We start from the raw sequence: 18,042 nt of genomic DNA on the forward strand, positions 1-18,042 counted from the left end.
CTCTTCAAGGAAGTGGCACGACGACTTTATGCTAACATGAGGAACAAGGGTTCATTCCATCTCTGCTTCCACATCCGTGGTGTGTGGTTTTCCAAGATAGGTTAGCTGTGGGGTAATGTGTGAATTCTAGGCAAGGAAGAGACAGAAAAGAGAAAGTCTTCTAAAGAGCACTCCAATATTCCCACTCAATAACTTCTCATACTTTCCACCAACTATCCATGATTGAATGAGAAGGTGGGAAATACAGCATCTTAGCTGAGCGTATGACCACCTCCAAATAGAGTCAGGTTCCAACAACAGGAAAGAAGAGAATAGATGTGTTAACATAGGCAATCTCTGGCACAATGATTAATTACAAGATTCATATTATCCATAACATTAAAATAAAATTGTTGATAGAACCTGACCCTTCTTGATACTAAGGCAAAAAGACAGTGATCTCCCCAATTCTCATGAAAGTCACATTGTGTGATGGAAAGAGCAATGTCTCCAGCCAATTCAGGTTCTTGAAATGTTTCTGAATATAGGCTAGAAGCATCACACATGGTAATAGCCACACCGTAGGATAGGTGAGGCAGGAACATTGTTATCATGGTTCAAGTATTTCGTCCCTCACACTTGAAATGATTTCCAGTTTTTGGGTCCTCCCTCAGTGGATCAACAAAAGAGACATGGCGATGCTCTTGGGGTTGTCTTAGGTGATGTAGGGCACAGTCAGGGGGATATCCCCATATCTCTGAAGGAAGGTAGCAGAATTTCAATGGGCCTCAAAACAATGGATATCTCATTCCTTCTGAGTGTGGAGAATCTCCAACTCAGGGACTCTGGGATTATTTCTTTGGCCATCTTTCAGAGTGGAGGCCAGAGCTGAAGAAAGAAGTGCTCCTTCTAAGATAAAGAACCCCTGTGCTTATGGATTCACCTAAGTAGTGAGGGAATTTAATGAGTAACCAACTAAACCATCAACTACTTTTTAAAATTCCTGGTAAAGTTGATGCTGACAATATTCCTCAGTATTTTCAGTGCTTTTGTGAAGTGTTGGGCCTATGGAGTTCTCTGCTCCATCATTTTCTCTGACATCAATTATTTTGTAAGCTCTTTTTAAAGATTTTATGTATGTATGTATGTATGTATGTACGTATGTATGTATGTATTTAGAGAGACTGTGATTGGGGAAGGGGCAGAGGGAGAGAGACAGAATCCTAAGCAGGCTCAACACCCAGGGTAGAACCCAATATGGGGCTCGAAATCAGGAACTGTGAGATCATACCTAAGCCGGAATCAAGAGTTAGATGCTTGGGGCTCCTGGGTGACTCAGTCAGTTAAGCATCTGACTTCAGCTCAGGTCATTATCTCATGGCTTGTGGGTTTGAGCCCACGTTGGGCTCTGTGCTGACAGCTCGGAGCCTGGAGCCTGCCTCGGATTCTGTGTCTCCCTTTCTCTCTCTGCCCCTCCCCTGTTCATGTTCTGTCTGTCTCTCTCTCTCTCTCAAGAATAAATAAACATTAAAAAAATTTTAAAAAGAGGGGCACCTGGGTGGCTCAGTCGGTTAAGCGTCTGACTTCAGCTCAGGTCATGATCTGGCGGTTCATGGGTTCGAGCCCCGCGTCAGGCTCTGTGTTGACAGCTCCGAGCCTGGAGCCTGTTTCAGATTCTGTGTCTCCCTCTCTCTCTCTGCCCCTCTCCTGTTCACGCTCTCTGTCTCAAAAATAAACATTAAAAAAATTTAAAAAATTTAAAAAAGAGTCAGATGCTTAACTGACTGAGCCACCCAAGCACCCCATTGTTTCAAATATTTTAATTAATTTGTTTGCTTATTTATTTGGAGAGAGAATTTTGTAGGTTCTCTTTAAAGTGCATGTGTATATATGTATGCGGGGAATAAGCTTAGGAATTCCCTGGGCTTGCACGGATGGGTTAACAAGGCATCAAGAATTAGAAAGCCACAGGATGCTCACAACCAAGTTTGGGTAAACAAGATTAGGTACATAGGTATAGAGAGGGCTGGGCAGAGACCCCAGTATAGAGAGGGCGGGACAAAGTCCCCAATACAGAACAAAGGTATATGAGGTAAACAAGATTAGGTATTCAGGGAGGAAGGCCCCCCCCCCCCCCCCCCCCCCCCCCCCCCCGCCAACTTAGTACAATAGCAGAAAGCTGCTTTCCCAGGAAGGAAGGACCAAATTAGGTAAACAGGTAAATAGGGCTATAGACCTCTGCAGGGTGAAGTTGCCCAGAAGTTGCCCAGAGGAGCTAATTAACAAAAGAAAGGTGCCTTGTTGATCCTGAGGTAGCATGCTCTGTCTTTCTTGTCCTCTAGACCAATTTTGGTAAACAGAGGTGGTGCCTCATGTCTGTTGTAAACAACCTTCCACTCAGCCTCCCGGGGCCAGGGTTTTGTTTTGTATTAACCCAAGCCCCTAACCCCACATATCTTCAAAACCCCCTTTCCCTCCTGTCCATGAGTTAATGTTCACAGTTTCATTGTCTCTTTATGCACGTCCATCACCATGTCTGTAAGCCTTCTGATCCTAATAAAAACAGAGCAAGGACCCTTAATCGGGGCTCTTGTCTTCTCCCGGACATTAGCCATCTCTCGCATTTTAATCCTGCATCCCGCTTTCTTGCGAGACAAGAACTTTAGAGCCACAGTCTACAACATATGTATGTGTATAAAAGCTCTGAATCTTAACCTTAAAAACAAAAAATACCCAAATGTAACATCAGCCTAATATGCGGTGCTTGTATACCTTTTATAGATATTTGCATTGAAAAACTAAATTCAGGCTTCATAAGCAGTGTTTGGAATAGTTAAGGCCAATGAATGAAAGTATGAACTCCACACGGATGGCAGAAAAAAGCTCTATTAATTGGGCTCCAATTTTTGCCTACATATTAAGTAAGGAGGTTTGACACAAGATGTAGAAGAAAATAAAAGTGGGGAGATAAAAGTTGAAGGACCTGATGCCACCGAGGTTCTAGACCAACACTACACAGTCATGAATGAACAGGTGAGACTCTGTGACCTTGTTGCAGTGTAGCTTCTGATTCGGCAAGGTGAATGTGGCCTGGGACTCGGCATTCACATAAGCTCTTGGGCAATGTTGATCCTGCTGATCCACGGACCACACTCTGAGTAGCCAGGCGATGAAGGGGGACAGCTGCTTTGGAACGAGGATTACATTTCCAGCGAGTAGCGGTACAAAGGAAGGATGAAAGCATTTAAAACTCCCCAACTGAGGCAATGATATAAGGGGCAGTACTTTATTAATCCATTCACCTGAAATCGAAGGCAACCACATTTCTGTGCCATCAAAGTGATGGTAATTGAATGTTGATTTTTTTTTCCCCTCTCTTTCCTGGTAGTGGTTTCATCCACATGGAATCAGGAAATCAAACACGTGCTTTGGAATTTCTCCTCTTGGGATTTTCAGCAAAGTCAGATATTCAATTTGTGCTCTTTGGGCTGTTCCTGTCCATGTACTTGGTCACGGTCACTGGGAACCTGCTCATCATCCTGGCCATCTGCTCTGACTCCCTCCTCCACACCCCCATGTACTTCTTCCTTTCCAACCTGTCCTTGGCTGACATCTGTTTTACCTCCACTACTGTCCCGAAGATGCTCTGGAACATCCAGACTCAGAGCACAATCATAACATATGAAGGCTGCCTCAGCCAGATATTTTTTTCATTGTGTTTGGATGCCTGGACAACTTACTCCTGACCGCGATGGCCTATGACCGCTTTGTGGCCATCTGTCACCCCCTGCACTACTCAATCATCATGAACGGCCAGTTCTGTGGGCTGTTGGCATTGGGATCCTGGTGCCTCAGTATCATGGGTTCCCTGCTCGAGACCTTGACCCTTTTGAGGCTGTCCTTCTGCACAAACATGGAAATCCCACACTTCTTTTGTGATCTTCCCGAAGTCCTGAAGCTTGCCTGTTCTGACACCTTCGTCAATACCATGGTGGTGTATTCTGCAACTGGCCTTCTGGCCATGATTCCTTTCAATGGAATACTTTTGTCCTACTTTCAAATTGTTTCCTCCATACTCAACCTTTCCTCAGCTACTGGCAAGTACAAAGCCTTTTCCATGTGTGGGTCTCACCTCTCAGTGGTCTTCTTGTTCTATGGAACAGGTCTTGGGGTCTACCTCAGTTCTGCAGCGACTTCATCCTCTAGGACAAGTCTGGTGGCCTCAGTGATGTACACAATTGTCACGCCCATGCTGAACCCCTTCATCTACAGTCTGAGGAATAGGGACATGAAGGGGGCTCTAAGGAGACTCCTCAGCAGGGTGGTGCCTCTCAGCAGTGGGGTCTCTGGAGGAGTCTTATGGTAACTGGGTGCACAATATGGAGGCCCAGAAATCCTGGCTTGCTTCATCAAATATCTTTATTTTTTCCCCAGTTGTACCTGTTTTAAAGCAGTACTTTCCTGGGGTCTTCCCTGCCCTCTCGGTTTTTCTTCAGGCTATATCTTGAGTTCCCTTTTTCACTTTATAACCACTCATTTTAACTTGGTATGAACAGAACCTGATATTTTCTCAGTTATATTTGGTAATGGTTTGGATTTCTTTAAAAAAAAATGAATCAAATCTCATGTATTTAATATCTATCCTCAGAGGGATGGGATGTGTGCCTATTTTGGAAATGTCCTGAAAACTCATTTACAGAGATGTTTTCTCAGGTCACATGAATAAAATGAACTGAAAGATTTGATCCCCTCCACATTTTTTTCCTGATCTACTTTCCTTCCAGTCCCATCAACGTTATTAAATTTCTCAACTTGTCCACTCTACAGATTTCTTGAGTTTCAGAACTGTCTCTTACCTATCTTTACAGTGCCTGGTATAGCTCTAATGACAGAGTTTTAAATCCAAACCCTACACTGAGGTTTATTAAGTTTTCCTTAATATTATAATTTTACTTCATTTGATTGTTACAAAGTTGAGCACATTTTCAAGTTTGTATATTTATTTGCATGTTTTCTTCCTATATTTTTGGTTTGCATCTTTAGACCATTTCTCGGGTATTTTTATTCTAATTGGGTTAAAATAATTTTTTATATGTCTACACTTTATGCTTTGTAATATCCAATGTGTTCTAAATATTTTCCCTAGTTTTACACTTGTTTGTAAATTTTCTTTATTGTTGGACCTACAGATTTCAAGGCACTGGAATCCATTGATTATGTTCTCAGTTCTTTGCTTTTTCTTCCATCTGGTTTATGCTCAGAGGATTAACCTAATCTTTCTTCTAGATGTCCACTGCTATGTTTTTTCTACAAGTTCACTTTATTCATTTTGCTTTTCTACATGTTCACTCTCTTTATGCCAACAAGTGGATGTCATTAAGATAGAAATTTAATGTTATTTTGCTTCTAACTAATAACAAATTGTCCAAACACCTCTTATTTCAAAAGCCTTGCTTCCCTCATTGGTTTTTTTTTAAATTTTTTTTTTTCAACGTTTTTTGTTTTTTTTTTTTTAATTTATTTTTGGGACAGAGAGAGACAGAGCATGAACGGGGGAGGGGCAGAGAGAGAGGGAGACACAGAATCGGAAACAGGCTCCAGGCTCCGAGCCGTCAGCCCAGAGCCTGACGCGGGGCTCGAACTCACGGACCGCGAGATCGTGACCTGGCTGAAGTCGGACGCTTAACCGACTGCGCCACCCAGGCGCCCCCTCATTGGTTTTTTTTTATTCCACTTGTATAATATGCCAGATTTTATGGGTCGCCTGGGTGGCTCAGTAGGCTAAGCATCCGGCTTTGGCTCAGGTCATGATCTCCTGGTTCATGGGTTCGAGCCCCATGTCGGGCTCTGTGCTGACAGCTCAGAGCCTGGAGCCTCCTTCAGATTCTGTGTCTCCCCCTCTCTCTTCCCCTTCCCCAGCTCACACTCTGTCTCTCTCTCAAAAATAAATAAACATTAAAAAATTATAATATGACATATTTTATTTTATAGGATTTGTGTTTTCTTATTCTCCCGTCAATTTCACAGTTTGGTGAAATGGAAGTTTATTACAGGTTCTAATCAAGAACAGAGGCTATGTTCCCTTTCCAATATTGATTCTCCCCTTTTTCCTAGTAGCAGGATATTGATGGGGGTGGCAATATACTCAAAATATTAATAAAGGGGTCATCATGTACTTTGGCTTACTGTTGCTGTTGTAACCAGCGACGGCAGACTTGGTGGCTTAAAAAGAGCACAAAGGTATTAGCTTACAGTTCTGGAGATCAGAAGTCCAAAATGGGTCTCCCTGGGATAGAAATCAAGATGTCTTCACAGCTGCATTCCTTTCTAGAGATTCCAGGAGGATAACCCCCTTTCTTGCCTTCTCTAGCTTCTAGGGAACATCCTCCTCCCTTGTCCTATGGCTCCAGCCTGTGTCTACAATGCCAGCAGTGGCTGACTGAGTCTTTCCCTTCTCTCATTTCCTGGACCCTTAAGCTGCCTCCTTTTTCTCTTCATGGACCTTTGGGATTACAAGGGCTTCATCCAGTTAGCCCCAGATAACCTCTACCTTAAGGTCAAGTGATGAGCAAACTTAATTCCTTCTATAACTTTAATCCCTTTTCCCTTGTAACCTAACATTTTCACAGCTTCTGAGGATTGGGAAGCAGACATTTTTGGAAGGCCATCATTCTGCTGACCATACCATGTGACACAAGTTTGCCCAAACATATGAGCTGAAATCTGTTAGTGGAGCTTTTAGAAAACACGTATTTTCCCAATTAAAAAAACAGATCATCAAAACGGTGAAATTGGAGTTTTCTCACATCTTTTCCCTAAGAAAAGACAGTAACTCATTGCTGAGAGTATCTTCATGGAAGTCCAGAGGCCTGATGAAGAAACTCAAGCCCAAAGTTGGAGCAAAAAACACTCAATATTGAACGCATTGAGGAGAGTAAGAAGAACAATTATACTTTACCCACATAAGCTCTATCCCAAGGCAGCATGCTTAGTGCCCCAGGAGATCTCAGCCAGGGACTTCACCCAGGGATGAATGTAAGAGTGTGCCAGTGAGTGTCTGGCCCCCCCAGTTGTGTCGGATGCTGGCATCTACACCCACTGCATTCCCAACCCACCCAAAAACTGCCCCTGAAGCAGAATAATCCTGGACTCCCTTCCTGTCCCAGGAGACTTTTTTGGAGGGGCGTGTCATCATCAACTTAGTCAATGTGGAACTTAGAAGGTCACAGTAGCCCCTGTGGATTGAGCACCTTCTCTGTGCCAGGTAATTCCCTGTGAGATCTAAAAAATTATTAACTTCTCAGGGTGCCTGCATGGCTCAGTTGGTTAAGCGTCCGACTTTGGCTCAGGTTATGATCTCACGGTTCGTGGGTTCAAGCCCTGCATCAAGCTCTGTGGTGACAGCTCAGAGCCTAGAGCCTGCTTTGGATTCTGTGTCTCCCTCTGCCCTCCTCTACTCATGCTCTCTCTCTCTCTCAAAAATAAATAAACATTAAATTTTTTAAAAAGATATTACTAACCAAAAGGATTCTCACACCAAATGCTTAGATGGACTTTCTCTAGTTTACAGATAAAGGAACAAAGGCTTGGAAGGTTCATTTCCTGTCATGAGGAAAAAGAGACACCTGCAAACTTGTGTATAAAGAAGCTGAACCACTGAGTCCCACATTTGACTGCCTAAGGTCAGACCTGAGGTAGGTAGGGGGATTCTTATAGAAGAAAACCCCAAAATACTCACACTTGATTCTACCACTGGACCACAGTCTTAATATGCAAAGGTTGTCTACAGACCAAGATTGTCAAAGTAACAACAGGGAGCTAGTTACAAGGCAGAATTTCTGGGCCACCCTGGGCATGTCGAATTAGCAGGAGCACTTCCTAAGCTATGACAAACAAAACCTTCTCCAGGTATTTTCAAGTGTCCTTTGGAGGCAAAATCATCCTGGCTGAGATCCACTGGTCTAGAGCAAGAGAACTCAGCATTTCAATAGAAGCACATCAGTTCGTAATGGTCCAGTCAATAATTCTGGGGTGACCACTCAACCCTTCCAAGTCACATCTCTGCAAATGTGGAATGAGGCTCCTAACATTATGGCCCTCATAGAATGGCTTTTGAAAAAAATAAATGAGACAATACATATACAATTTCAAGCTCAGCCCATGGTGCCTGAAAAGATCTTTTTTTAAATGTTTCAAGCTTTTTAAAAAAAAATGTTTATTTTTGAGAGAGAGAGAGAGAGAGAGAGAGAGAGCGAGCACAAGTAGGGAAGGGGAAGAGAGAGAGGAAGACCCAGAATCTGAAGCAGGCTCCAGGCTCTGAGCTGTCAGCACAGAGCCCGACATGGGGCTTGAACTCAGAAACGGTGAGCTCATGACCTGAGCTGAAGTCAAATGCTCAACTGACTGAGCCACCCAGGCACCCCTCAAGTTTTTATTTAAATTCTTGTTAGTTAACATGCAGTGTAATATTTGTTTTAGGAGTAGAATTTAATGACTCATCACTTACCTACAACACCCAGTGCTCATCACAAGTGTGCTCCTTAATCCCCATCACCCATTTAACCCCTCCCCTGCCCACCTCCTCCCCGGCAACCCCTAGTTTGTACTCTATAGCTAAGAGTTATGGTTTACCTCCCTCTCTCTCTTTTCTTCCTTCCCCTATGTTCATCTGTTTCATTTCTTTTTTTTTTTTTTTAAATTTTTTTTTTTTTCAACGTTTTTTATTTATTTTTGGGACAGAGAGAGACAGAGCATGAACGGGGGAGGGGCAGAGAGAGAGGGAGACACAGAATCGGAAACAGGCTCCAGGCTCCGAGCTGTCAGCACAGAGCCCGACGCGGGGCTCGAACTCACGGACCGCGAGATCGTGACCTGGCTGAAGTCGGCCGCTTAACCGACTGCGCCACCCAGGCGCCCCACATCTGTTTCATTTCTTAAATTCCACGTGTGAATGAAATCATATGGTATTTGTCTTTCTCTGGCTTATTTTGCTTAGCATAATGCACTCATTGCAAATGGAAAGATTTCAGTCTTTTTTATGCCTGAGTAACAGTCCGTTGTATACGTAAACCACATCTTCTTTATCCATTCATCACTCAACTGGCATTTGGGCTCTCTCCATTATTTGGCTCTTGTAGATAATGCTGCTATAAACATTGGAGTGCATGTGCCCCTTTGAATCATTACTTTTCTATCCTTTGGGTAAATATCTAGTAGTACATTTGCTGGATTGTAGGATAGTCCTATTTTTAATTTTTTGAGGAACTCCCATACTGTTTTCCAGAGTGGCTGCACCAGTTTGCATTCCCACTTACAGTGTAAGAGGGTTCCCCTTTATCCACATGCTGGCCAACACCTGTTGTTTCCTGCATTGTTAAATTTAGCCATCCTGACAGGTGTGAGGTGATATCTCACTGTGGTTTTGATTTGTATTTCCCTAACGATGAGTGACATTGAGCATCTTTTCGTGTGTCTGTCAGCCATCTGCATGTCTTTGGAAAAGTGTCTGTTCATGTCTTCTGCCCAAATCTTCACTGGATTATTAATTTTTCAGTGTGGAGTTTGAGAAGTTCTTTATAGATTTTGGACACTAACCTTATATCAGATATGTCATTTATAGATATCTTCTCCCATTCTGCAGGCAGCCTTTTAGTTTTGTTGATTGTTTCCTTTGCTGTGCAGAAGCTTTTTATCTTGAAGAAGTCCCAATAGTTCATATTTGCTGTTGTTTCCCTTGCCTCCAGGCATCATGTCTAATAAGAAGTTGCTGCAGGGGAGCCTGGGTGACTAAGTCAGTTAAGCGTCCGACTTCGGCTCAGGTCATGATCTCGCAGCTCGTGAGTTCGAGCCCCTCATTGGGCTCTGTGCTGACAGCTTGGAGCCTGGAGTCTGCTTCAGATTCTGTGTCTCCCTCTCTCTCTGCCCCTCCTCTGCTCGTGCTCTCTCTCTCTCTCTCTCTCTAAAATAAATAAACATTTATAAAAAAGAAGTTGCTGCAGCTGAGGGCAGAGAGATTGCTGCCTGTGTTCTCCACTAGGATTTTGATGGTCTCACATTGAGGTCTTTCACACATTTTGAATTTATTTTTGTGTTTGTTGTAAGAAAGTGGTCCAGTTTCATTCTGCATGTTGCTGTCCAATTTTTCAACACCATTGTTGAAGAGACTGTCTTTTTTCTATTGGATATTCTTTCCTACTTTGTCAAAGATTAGTTAATCATATAGTTGTGGGTCCATTTCTGGGATTTCTATTCTGTTCCATTGATCTATGTGTCTGTTATTGTGCCAGTACATTACTATCCTGATGACTATGCTTTAAAATATAGCTTGAATTACCAAATGTTTCATAAATGTCAACTTTTAACCTGTATTAAAGATACAAACTCTTAACTGATTTGTCAAAATAATTATGAAGCCAAGGATTGTTGTACCCATGACTGTATAGGAAAGGAACACACCTTTGCTTGTTGAAGAAGGAATAGGGATTTTTCTAGAGCTATCAGGAGCTGTGTTCCCACCACAAGTCATTGTTTTGGAGAACCAAGGGACATAGTCAAGACAAGTTCCTGAGTTTTAGATTTGGAAAAAAACCTTTCACTTAGGGCTGTGAAAAGTTTCAATGTTAGAGCTCTGGAAGCCAGGAAAGTTCAAGGAAGGGTAATAAAAATTGGATATGCCTGATTCTAATCTGATCTCTTGGGAACAGAGAATCTACAGGAAAAAATTCCATTCTGTCCATATAAGTTCCCCTAGGGAGATGTGCTCAGGGGTTGGAGTAATAATGGGAAATGTGTCTAATGAGCAGTTAAAGAGAACACATACAGCAAACATAAGAGACTATAAATATCTCCTCAGTTGCAGCCCCTGACCTCCTGCTCCAATCTTAAGCTGGAGGACATATGGTTTTTGCATTTGGATTCCTAAGTCTGGCTTGGGGACCAATGCTTCACTCCTTCCTGCAGTCTGGGAACAGAGCTTTGGTTTCCATCATCAACCAATGGGGAGGAATTTGGACTTCCACATGGAAACCTTCCTCTCAGAGACCCCATCCAGGTGGGTCTCAGATCTCAGCAGGTACTTCAGGAAAGGTTCAGAGAGAATGGAAGCTGAAAGCTTTTACCTGAGGTCACCTGAGAGCCTAACCAGCCTAGTCTGGAGACAAGCTGGTGTGGTGAATTCATTCATTTATAATCAATTTATTTAATATGTTTAAAAAAGAAATGTCTGGTGAACTTGGAGATGCAAGGACTATTGTCCACAATTAGGTGGTGGGAATAAAAGTCCAGTTGGATGAGACTAAAGAAGGAATGGGGATACTGACTCCCAGGAAAATCTGAACACTTCCAAGGAGTTTTGCAGTTAAAGGGAATATGAAACAACACTATTAGGTATGGAGAGCATTGCAGTGCAGTGAGGGAATTTAAAAAATGTTTTTAAGATGGGGTATATTGGAGCATATTCTGCATCCATTAGAAAGATCCAGACCAATGGAGGGAGCCACGATCTTGCAACTGCAGTTCTGAAGACATACATTTCACAGAATCTTCTCTCACATTAGGTATTCATTTAAAATTTTTATTTAAAAGACAAACAGGCATATGCTAGAGGGCTTTATTTTCCACTTATTTCATTACCTGGAGCCGGAAAATATTTTTGGGTTCGTTAGCCATTTACTTTCTCTGTCGTAACTTATTTGGGAAAGTTCTTTGCCTTGTATCCTGGGGTCTGAACATTCTTATTCCTGCTTTCGTTTGTTTGTTTGTTGTTCTTGCTGAATCATTTTCCTTTTGCTCTTTGATTGCATTCTTTCAACGAATAATTCTCCTCCTACAACCGATATTAAACTATATGCTAACCAACTAGAATGTAAATAAAAACATGAAGCAAACAAAAGAAATAATTGCAAAATTTTAAGCCAAGTTTGCTGTCTGCTGTTTAATTCTTGTATGTATGTACAGATATATTTTCTGGGTGGTGTGAGAGTTTATAAACTTTGAGTGGTCAAGTCTATCAGTCATATTTTGTCTCCCACCCATTGCTTTTTATGTGCCTTGTAGTAATAAACTGCCTTTTGTATGTATTGCCACCTTCCCTCACATCTGTGATTCCTCACTATCTTTTGCTTCTTGTGATTAGATCCGTTCTCAGAGCTAGCAATCATCCTTCTACCATCCTGTGGAGACATGAATTCCTCTTGCATTCAACTTATATCTTTCTCACAAGAATGTGTGACTCCACTTATGTTTATATAGGATGAAATTATAATTTTAGATAATGCTCCCTGCACTACTTTTAAATGAATGATAGTTATAAATTATATTTTCATATCTGCTTTTGGTTGTTGCCCATGCCATTTTGATATAGAGACCTGTGTTAATGCGATGAAATTTATTGTTATTTTTAACCTTTTCTTGCAGAAGACAGTCTTTTAAAATTCAATTTCAATTAACAAGGTTGTTTTGAATCCACTATGTTTATCCTGGTTTTCTTGTTCCTGCTGTTCTTTTTATTTTATAAACTCCACTTTCTTTTTTTAAAATTTAATTTAATTTAATTTAATTTAATTTAATTTAATTTAATTGTCAAGTTGGTTAACATACAGTGTGTACAATGTGCTCTTGATTTTGGGGGTAGATTCCCATGATTCATCGCTTACGTACAACACCCAGTGCTCATCCCAACAAGTGCCTTCCTCAATGCCCATCACCCATTTTCCCCTCTACCCTGCCCTCCTACCTCCCCATCAACCCTCAGTTTGTTCTCTGTATTTAAGAGTCTCTTAGGGTTTGGCTTCCCTCCCTCTCAGTTTGTAACTATTTTTCCCCTTCCCTTCCCCCAAGGTCTTCTGTTAAGTTTCCCAAGTTCCACATACGAGTGAAAACATTGATACCTGTCTTTCTCTGACTGACTTATTTCACTTAGCATAATACCCTCCAGTCCCATTCACGTTGCTGCAAATGGCAGGATTTCATTCTTTCTCATTGCCAAGTAGGATTCCATTGTATGTATATACCGCATCTTCTTTATCCATTCATCAGTTGATGGACATTTGGGCTCTTTCCATCATTTGGCTACTGTCGATAGTGCTGTCGATAGTGTAAACATTGGGGTACATGTGCCTGTATGAGCCAGCACTCCTGTATCCCTTGGATAAATTCCTAGTAGTGCTATTGCTGGTTCGAGGATGTGGCAAAATGGGAACACTTTTGCACTGTTGGTGGGAACGCAAACTGGTGCAGCCACTCTGGAAAACAGTGTGGAGGTTCCTCAAAAAATAAATTCCATTTTCTAGAAGGGTGTTTCTATCTCAGTGCACACCTTTATCAAATGGCAAAAATGAACAAAGGAGGTGAGGTCCTGCTCATTTGGATCTTAGATTAAATGAAGAAAGTAGACTGGGTGACATAAATGTGTGTGCGACATAATGCACTCAGGGATATACAGATGAAGAAAGGAAATAGGTTTTTGAGGCACGTACAGGATTTTATAGGGTAGACTGTAGGGATGCCTACACACGTTGGACAAAAATCAGAAACAGGAGGAGAGTTGCCCGATGAGTTTGCCAAAAAAGAGATTAAAACCCAAAGCCCAGGAATTACAAAGGAATGTGAGGGAAGGGCCAGCTTCATCTGTTCCTGGGCCATATGAGAATAGATTTGTTGGTGTTCCAAGTTCAAAGAGCAAGTATGTGTAGATTCCAAATTTGAAACCCAAGTTTCTGATTATGCAAGTTTGGAATTATATATTTTTTAGAAAAAGTTTTTTTGAGCAAATAATCTTTGAAAATCTCCCATTTTTTTGTACTCTGTGCATTTCCTTTTGTGAATTGTTGGTGTCTTTCCTTGCTTGTTATTCTGGTGGGATGTCTTGATAACATGAAGACATTCATATGTTTTCTTTTGGATAAATTGTTTTTGCTGCTTTATTATTCTAGGCATCAAGGAGATGTACCTGGGGTTGGGGTGTCACCAGAACCAGGGACACCTTTCTCATCACCATCGCTAGGGGCCACCTGAGCTCATCAGATCTTTCTCCCCACTTTTCTTGCTCTCAGTTTTTGAATTTGATTTTTTAGTTTTCTTTAAACACTGGACATGAAATGATCTTATTAAAATGAAGACCCATGTTTACATGCTCATGGAATTTGGACACATTTTTACATCTTTAGAGGAAAGACAATCTGATGTTGACAGCCTGCCTTGTATCATTGTTTGTATAATATTGTGGCCATAGGTGAGAATAGTTATAGGAGGCTATAGCGTGTGTGTGTATGTGTGTGTATGTGTGAGTGTGTGTGTGTGTGTGTGTGTGTCCACGTGCGACATAGTGGTTCTCAAGGAGAAGTCCTGAAACCCATAGCTCTAATACATGACCCTTAAAATACAGGTGCCAGATTACTACCAACATATGAAGCTAAGAAGGCCCATTTCTATTCAAAGATTCCTTGGAAACGAAATTAATAAAGTGCAAGGAACACCATGTGAAGGAGGGATTCCTTGTGCTGGGAAGTTTCATCAGTGTCATGGAGGCCACCTCATTCCTCCACATTCCCTGCCACCACCTCTCCTCAGTCTTCCTCTCGCTCCTTCCCCTGGACACACTGGCTTTCTTTTGAGCCTGGGTCTTTAACACATTATGCAAGCAACAAAAGGCAGGATGGTGAAGGGGAGTGGGAGACACTGGCTTCCGGTTGAGGAATTCCTTCCATGTTCAGGAAGGGGAGACTCACAGGAGTAAAAGGCCCAGCGGAGGGAATACTGTAGGGATGCTGTCACAGGCTGTGTGGTGACAGATGGCAGCTCCAAGCATGGTGAGCAGGGCATGATGTTGACACTTGTTGAATCACTGTGTGGCGCCCCCCAAACTAACGTGACCTGGTGTGTCGACCACCCTCATGCTTTAAAAAATTAATTAAAAAAACCCACATCTTTCCTCAGAGCCGTCGCACTCATAGTTCCCTCCGATGGGCACGCTCTTCCCCAGAGGACCTTGTGTCTCCTGTCTCCTCGAGGGCTCTGTTTACATGTGTGCCTGTGTGCCCGAACAACCAGGAAGAGCCATCCCTCCATCCACGCTTCCCTTTACACAGGCTTTGTTTTTCTTCACAGCACCTGTCACCCCTGATATTTTATCTGGTCTCATTTGCTTATCCCCTTTCTCCATCACTGAACCCTCCAGGCTTTTGTTTCTAGACACTTATACACTTTGCGTGAAGTTTAGTCAGTGCTCAAGGTTATTCCTCAAACGGGTGACAGAATTCCTCATTAAAAGTATAGAAAATATGAGCACTTGGGGAAAATGTTAAGTGTGGGAAGTGAATACCTATTCAGAGCTGGCATGGAGATGCTAAGAGGGGACAAGTTCCATACAAAAATGATGGATATTCACTTTTGAATGCAAAATAAGAATTGTAGCATTTCAATGATATTTGCAATGTTCATTATCGAGAAAATTAGTCATGTTATTTTTTTGTTCCCTGGTAGTCACCTCCAGCACATGAAACCAGGAAATGATACACATATTTCTGAATTTTTTCTTCTGGGATTTTCAGAAGGTCTAGAACTGCAGCCCCTCATATTTGGGCTTTTCCTCTCCATGTACCTGATCACTGTGTTTGGGAACCTACTCATCATCCTGGCCGTCAGCTCTGACTCCCACCTCCATATGCCCATGTACTTCTTCCTGGCCAACCTGTCCTTTGTAGACATTTGCTTCACCTCCACCAGTGTCCCGAAGATGCTGGTGAACATCCAGACTCAGAACAAAGTCATAACTTATGCAGGCTGCATCACACAGATGTACTTTTTCCTACTCTTTGTTGGATTGGACAACTTTCTACTGTCTGTGATGGCTTATGACCGATTTGTGGCCATCTGTCACCCTTTGCACTACACAATCATCATGAAACCCATCTTCTGTGGACTGCTTGTTCTGGTGTCCTGGATGGTGAGCACCCTGAATTCATTATTACAAACCTTAATGATGTTGTGGCTGTCCTTCTGTACAGAAGTAGAAATCCCCCACTTTTTTTGTGAAATCAATCAAGTGGTCCAACTTGCCTGTTCTGACACCTTTCTTAATGACATGGTGATGCATTTTGCAGCTGGATTGTTGGGTGGTGCTTCCCTAGCAGGGATCCTTTACTCTTATTCTAAGATAGTTTCCTCCATACGTGGGATCTCATCAGCTCAGGGCAAGTATAAAGCATTTTCCACCTGTGCATCTCACCTGTCAGTTGTCTCCTTATTTTACTGTACAGTCCTAGGAGTGTACCTCAGCTCTGCTGCTACCCAGAGCTCACGGTCAAGTGCCACAGCCTCGGTGATGTACACGGTGGTCACGCCCATGCTGAACCCCTTCATCTACAGCCTGAGGAACAGAGACATAAAGAGGGCTCTGAAAAGAATCGTTGGGGTTCCAGGGACGTAAGGGCCAATTGTCCTGGGGCTGAAGATGTGCCCATGATTGCAGGGCTCAGAGCCTCAGAGACAGGAGCTGCTATCCCTTGATCAGGCTGTGGAAGTAGAATCTGATCTTTCTATTTCTTTCCTGGAATTTCCATTTGTTTGATTTCAACTTCTCTATACATTTCAGTAAATCATTTTATTAAGCTTCTGCTCTGTCTGATGTACAGTTTATCCTTTGTCCATTTTCATACGTTCCCAATGTTTTCCCCATCCTTGGGTCACAAAGGCCTAGAAATTTCTGTATCTTACAATGGGAAAGTTGGATTTCTTTTTCTTTTCAAGATTTTATTTAAATTCATGTTAGTTAACATATAGTGTAGTATTGGTTTCAGGAGTAGAACTTAGTGATTCATCATTTACATGCAACACCTACCACTCATTACAAGTGCCCTTGTTCATGCCCATCACACATTTAGCCCATCCCCCCACTCACCTCCCTCCAGCAACCCTCACTTTCTTCCCTATCATTAAGAGTCTCTTATGGTTTGCCTCCCTCTCATTTCTATTTTATTTTTCAGAAGTTGGATTTCTTAAAAATATTTTCATTTCAAATGACTTCTATCATGCCAAGTAGATTTCCCCAAGATTTCCCAAAAGAATAATCATTCCTCATATGGGAGAAAACTACAGTTGGCCACTAAGCTCTTTACATAATTCTGTTGTCCAGGAGAATACAAAACCACAGTGTTCACCTTGAGTCTGTCAATCTTTTTATATCATTACCTTAACTACTCTTCCTGAGAATGTGGACTCTAACAGTGTTCCTTAAAATGAACAGGCTAAATGTCAGGCTATTGACATCGATGTCTAAGGTAGGAAAGCCCAGGCACTCACCGATGCCCATGAACATTCCCACAGACATTTCCCTGACCAGAGCCTATGCTGTGACTGCACTGGCCCTTGGGGGTACTTACTGTGATTGCAAGGCACACCTCCACAACACCTATCAGAGAACTCTAAAAAAACAAGGTTTATTACTTATAGTCTCTGCAAGGAATAGGCAGAAAGGTCTGGAGGGACCGTACGGAAATTCAGAAGGAGAGAGAGAAAGGCCACAATGGCAGGCCCTGACTTTATTGGGGTCTCTGGTCAGAGTGTCTAGGGTTTGCAGGTTCCCTCTTTGTTGACAAATTTAAAACATAAATTCTGGCACAGAAAGGGAAAATCAGGGTCACTCATGTGTCAGTATGTAGGTTACCCACGGCTTTCTGAAGAGGTGCTTCAGACTGGGTGTGTTCTGAGTAGTTCTCTGGTAAGTAGAAGCATTCACCTAGGTGTCTAGAATGCCACCATCACCGCTTGTTCATAAAGTCATTGGAAATAAACTAGAATAACAGAATGATCATGACTGCGCTCCTCAATTGTCAGATCATGTGCCATAAATAAAAAGCAGCATCTTCTGGGGCCACTGGGTGGCTCAGTTGGTTAAGCACCCAACACTTGGTTTCAGCTCAGGTCATGATCTCACAGTTGATGAGATCGAGCCCCGCATTGGGCTCCCCTGCTGACAGCATGGAGCTTGCTTGGGATTCTCTTTCCCTCTCTCTCTGTGACTCCATCACTCTCCCCCACTCTCCGTCTCTCAAAATAAATAAATAA

The 18,042-nt window shown here is 42.3% G+C and overlaps 2 protein-coding genes across 2 annotated transcripts; both read left to right on the forward strand.

The window, feature by feature from the left end:
• Positions 1 to 3,318: 3,318 nt before the first annotated feature.
• On the forward strand, positions 3,319 to 4,345 carry LOC131510480 (olfactory receptor 7C1-like). Its single transcript, XM_058727671.1, is given in 2 exon segments — positions 3,319 to 3,681; positions 3,684 to 4,345. Coding segments are annotated over 2 exon segments (1,011 nt in total). The 5' UTR covers positions 3,319 to 3,332.
• Positions 4,346 to 11,965: 7,620 nt separating this feature from the next.
• On the forward strand, positions 11,966 to 16,405 carry LOC131510481 (olfactory receptor 7A17-like). The gene is made up of 2 exons (XM_058727672.1): positions 11,966 to 11,989; positions 15,470 to 16,405. Exon 2 carries the CDS (start codon positions 15,473 to 15,475, stop codon positions 16,403 to 16,405), a length of 933 nt encoding a protein of 310 aa, XP_058583655.1. The 5' UTR covers positions 11,966 to 11,989; positions 15,470 to 15,472.
• The last annotated feature ends 1,637 nt before the right edge of the window (positions 16,406 to 18,042 follow it).

This window comes from Neofelis nebulosa, chromosome 4, assembly GCF_028018385.1.
Source record: "Neofelis nebulosa isolate mNeoNeb1 chromosome 4, mNeoNeb1.pri, whole genome shotgun sequence".
NCBI classification, from domain to species: domain Eukaryota; kingdom Metazoa; phylum Chordata; class Mammalia; order Carnivora; family Felidae; genus Neofelis; species Neofelis nebulosa.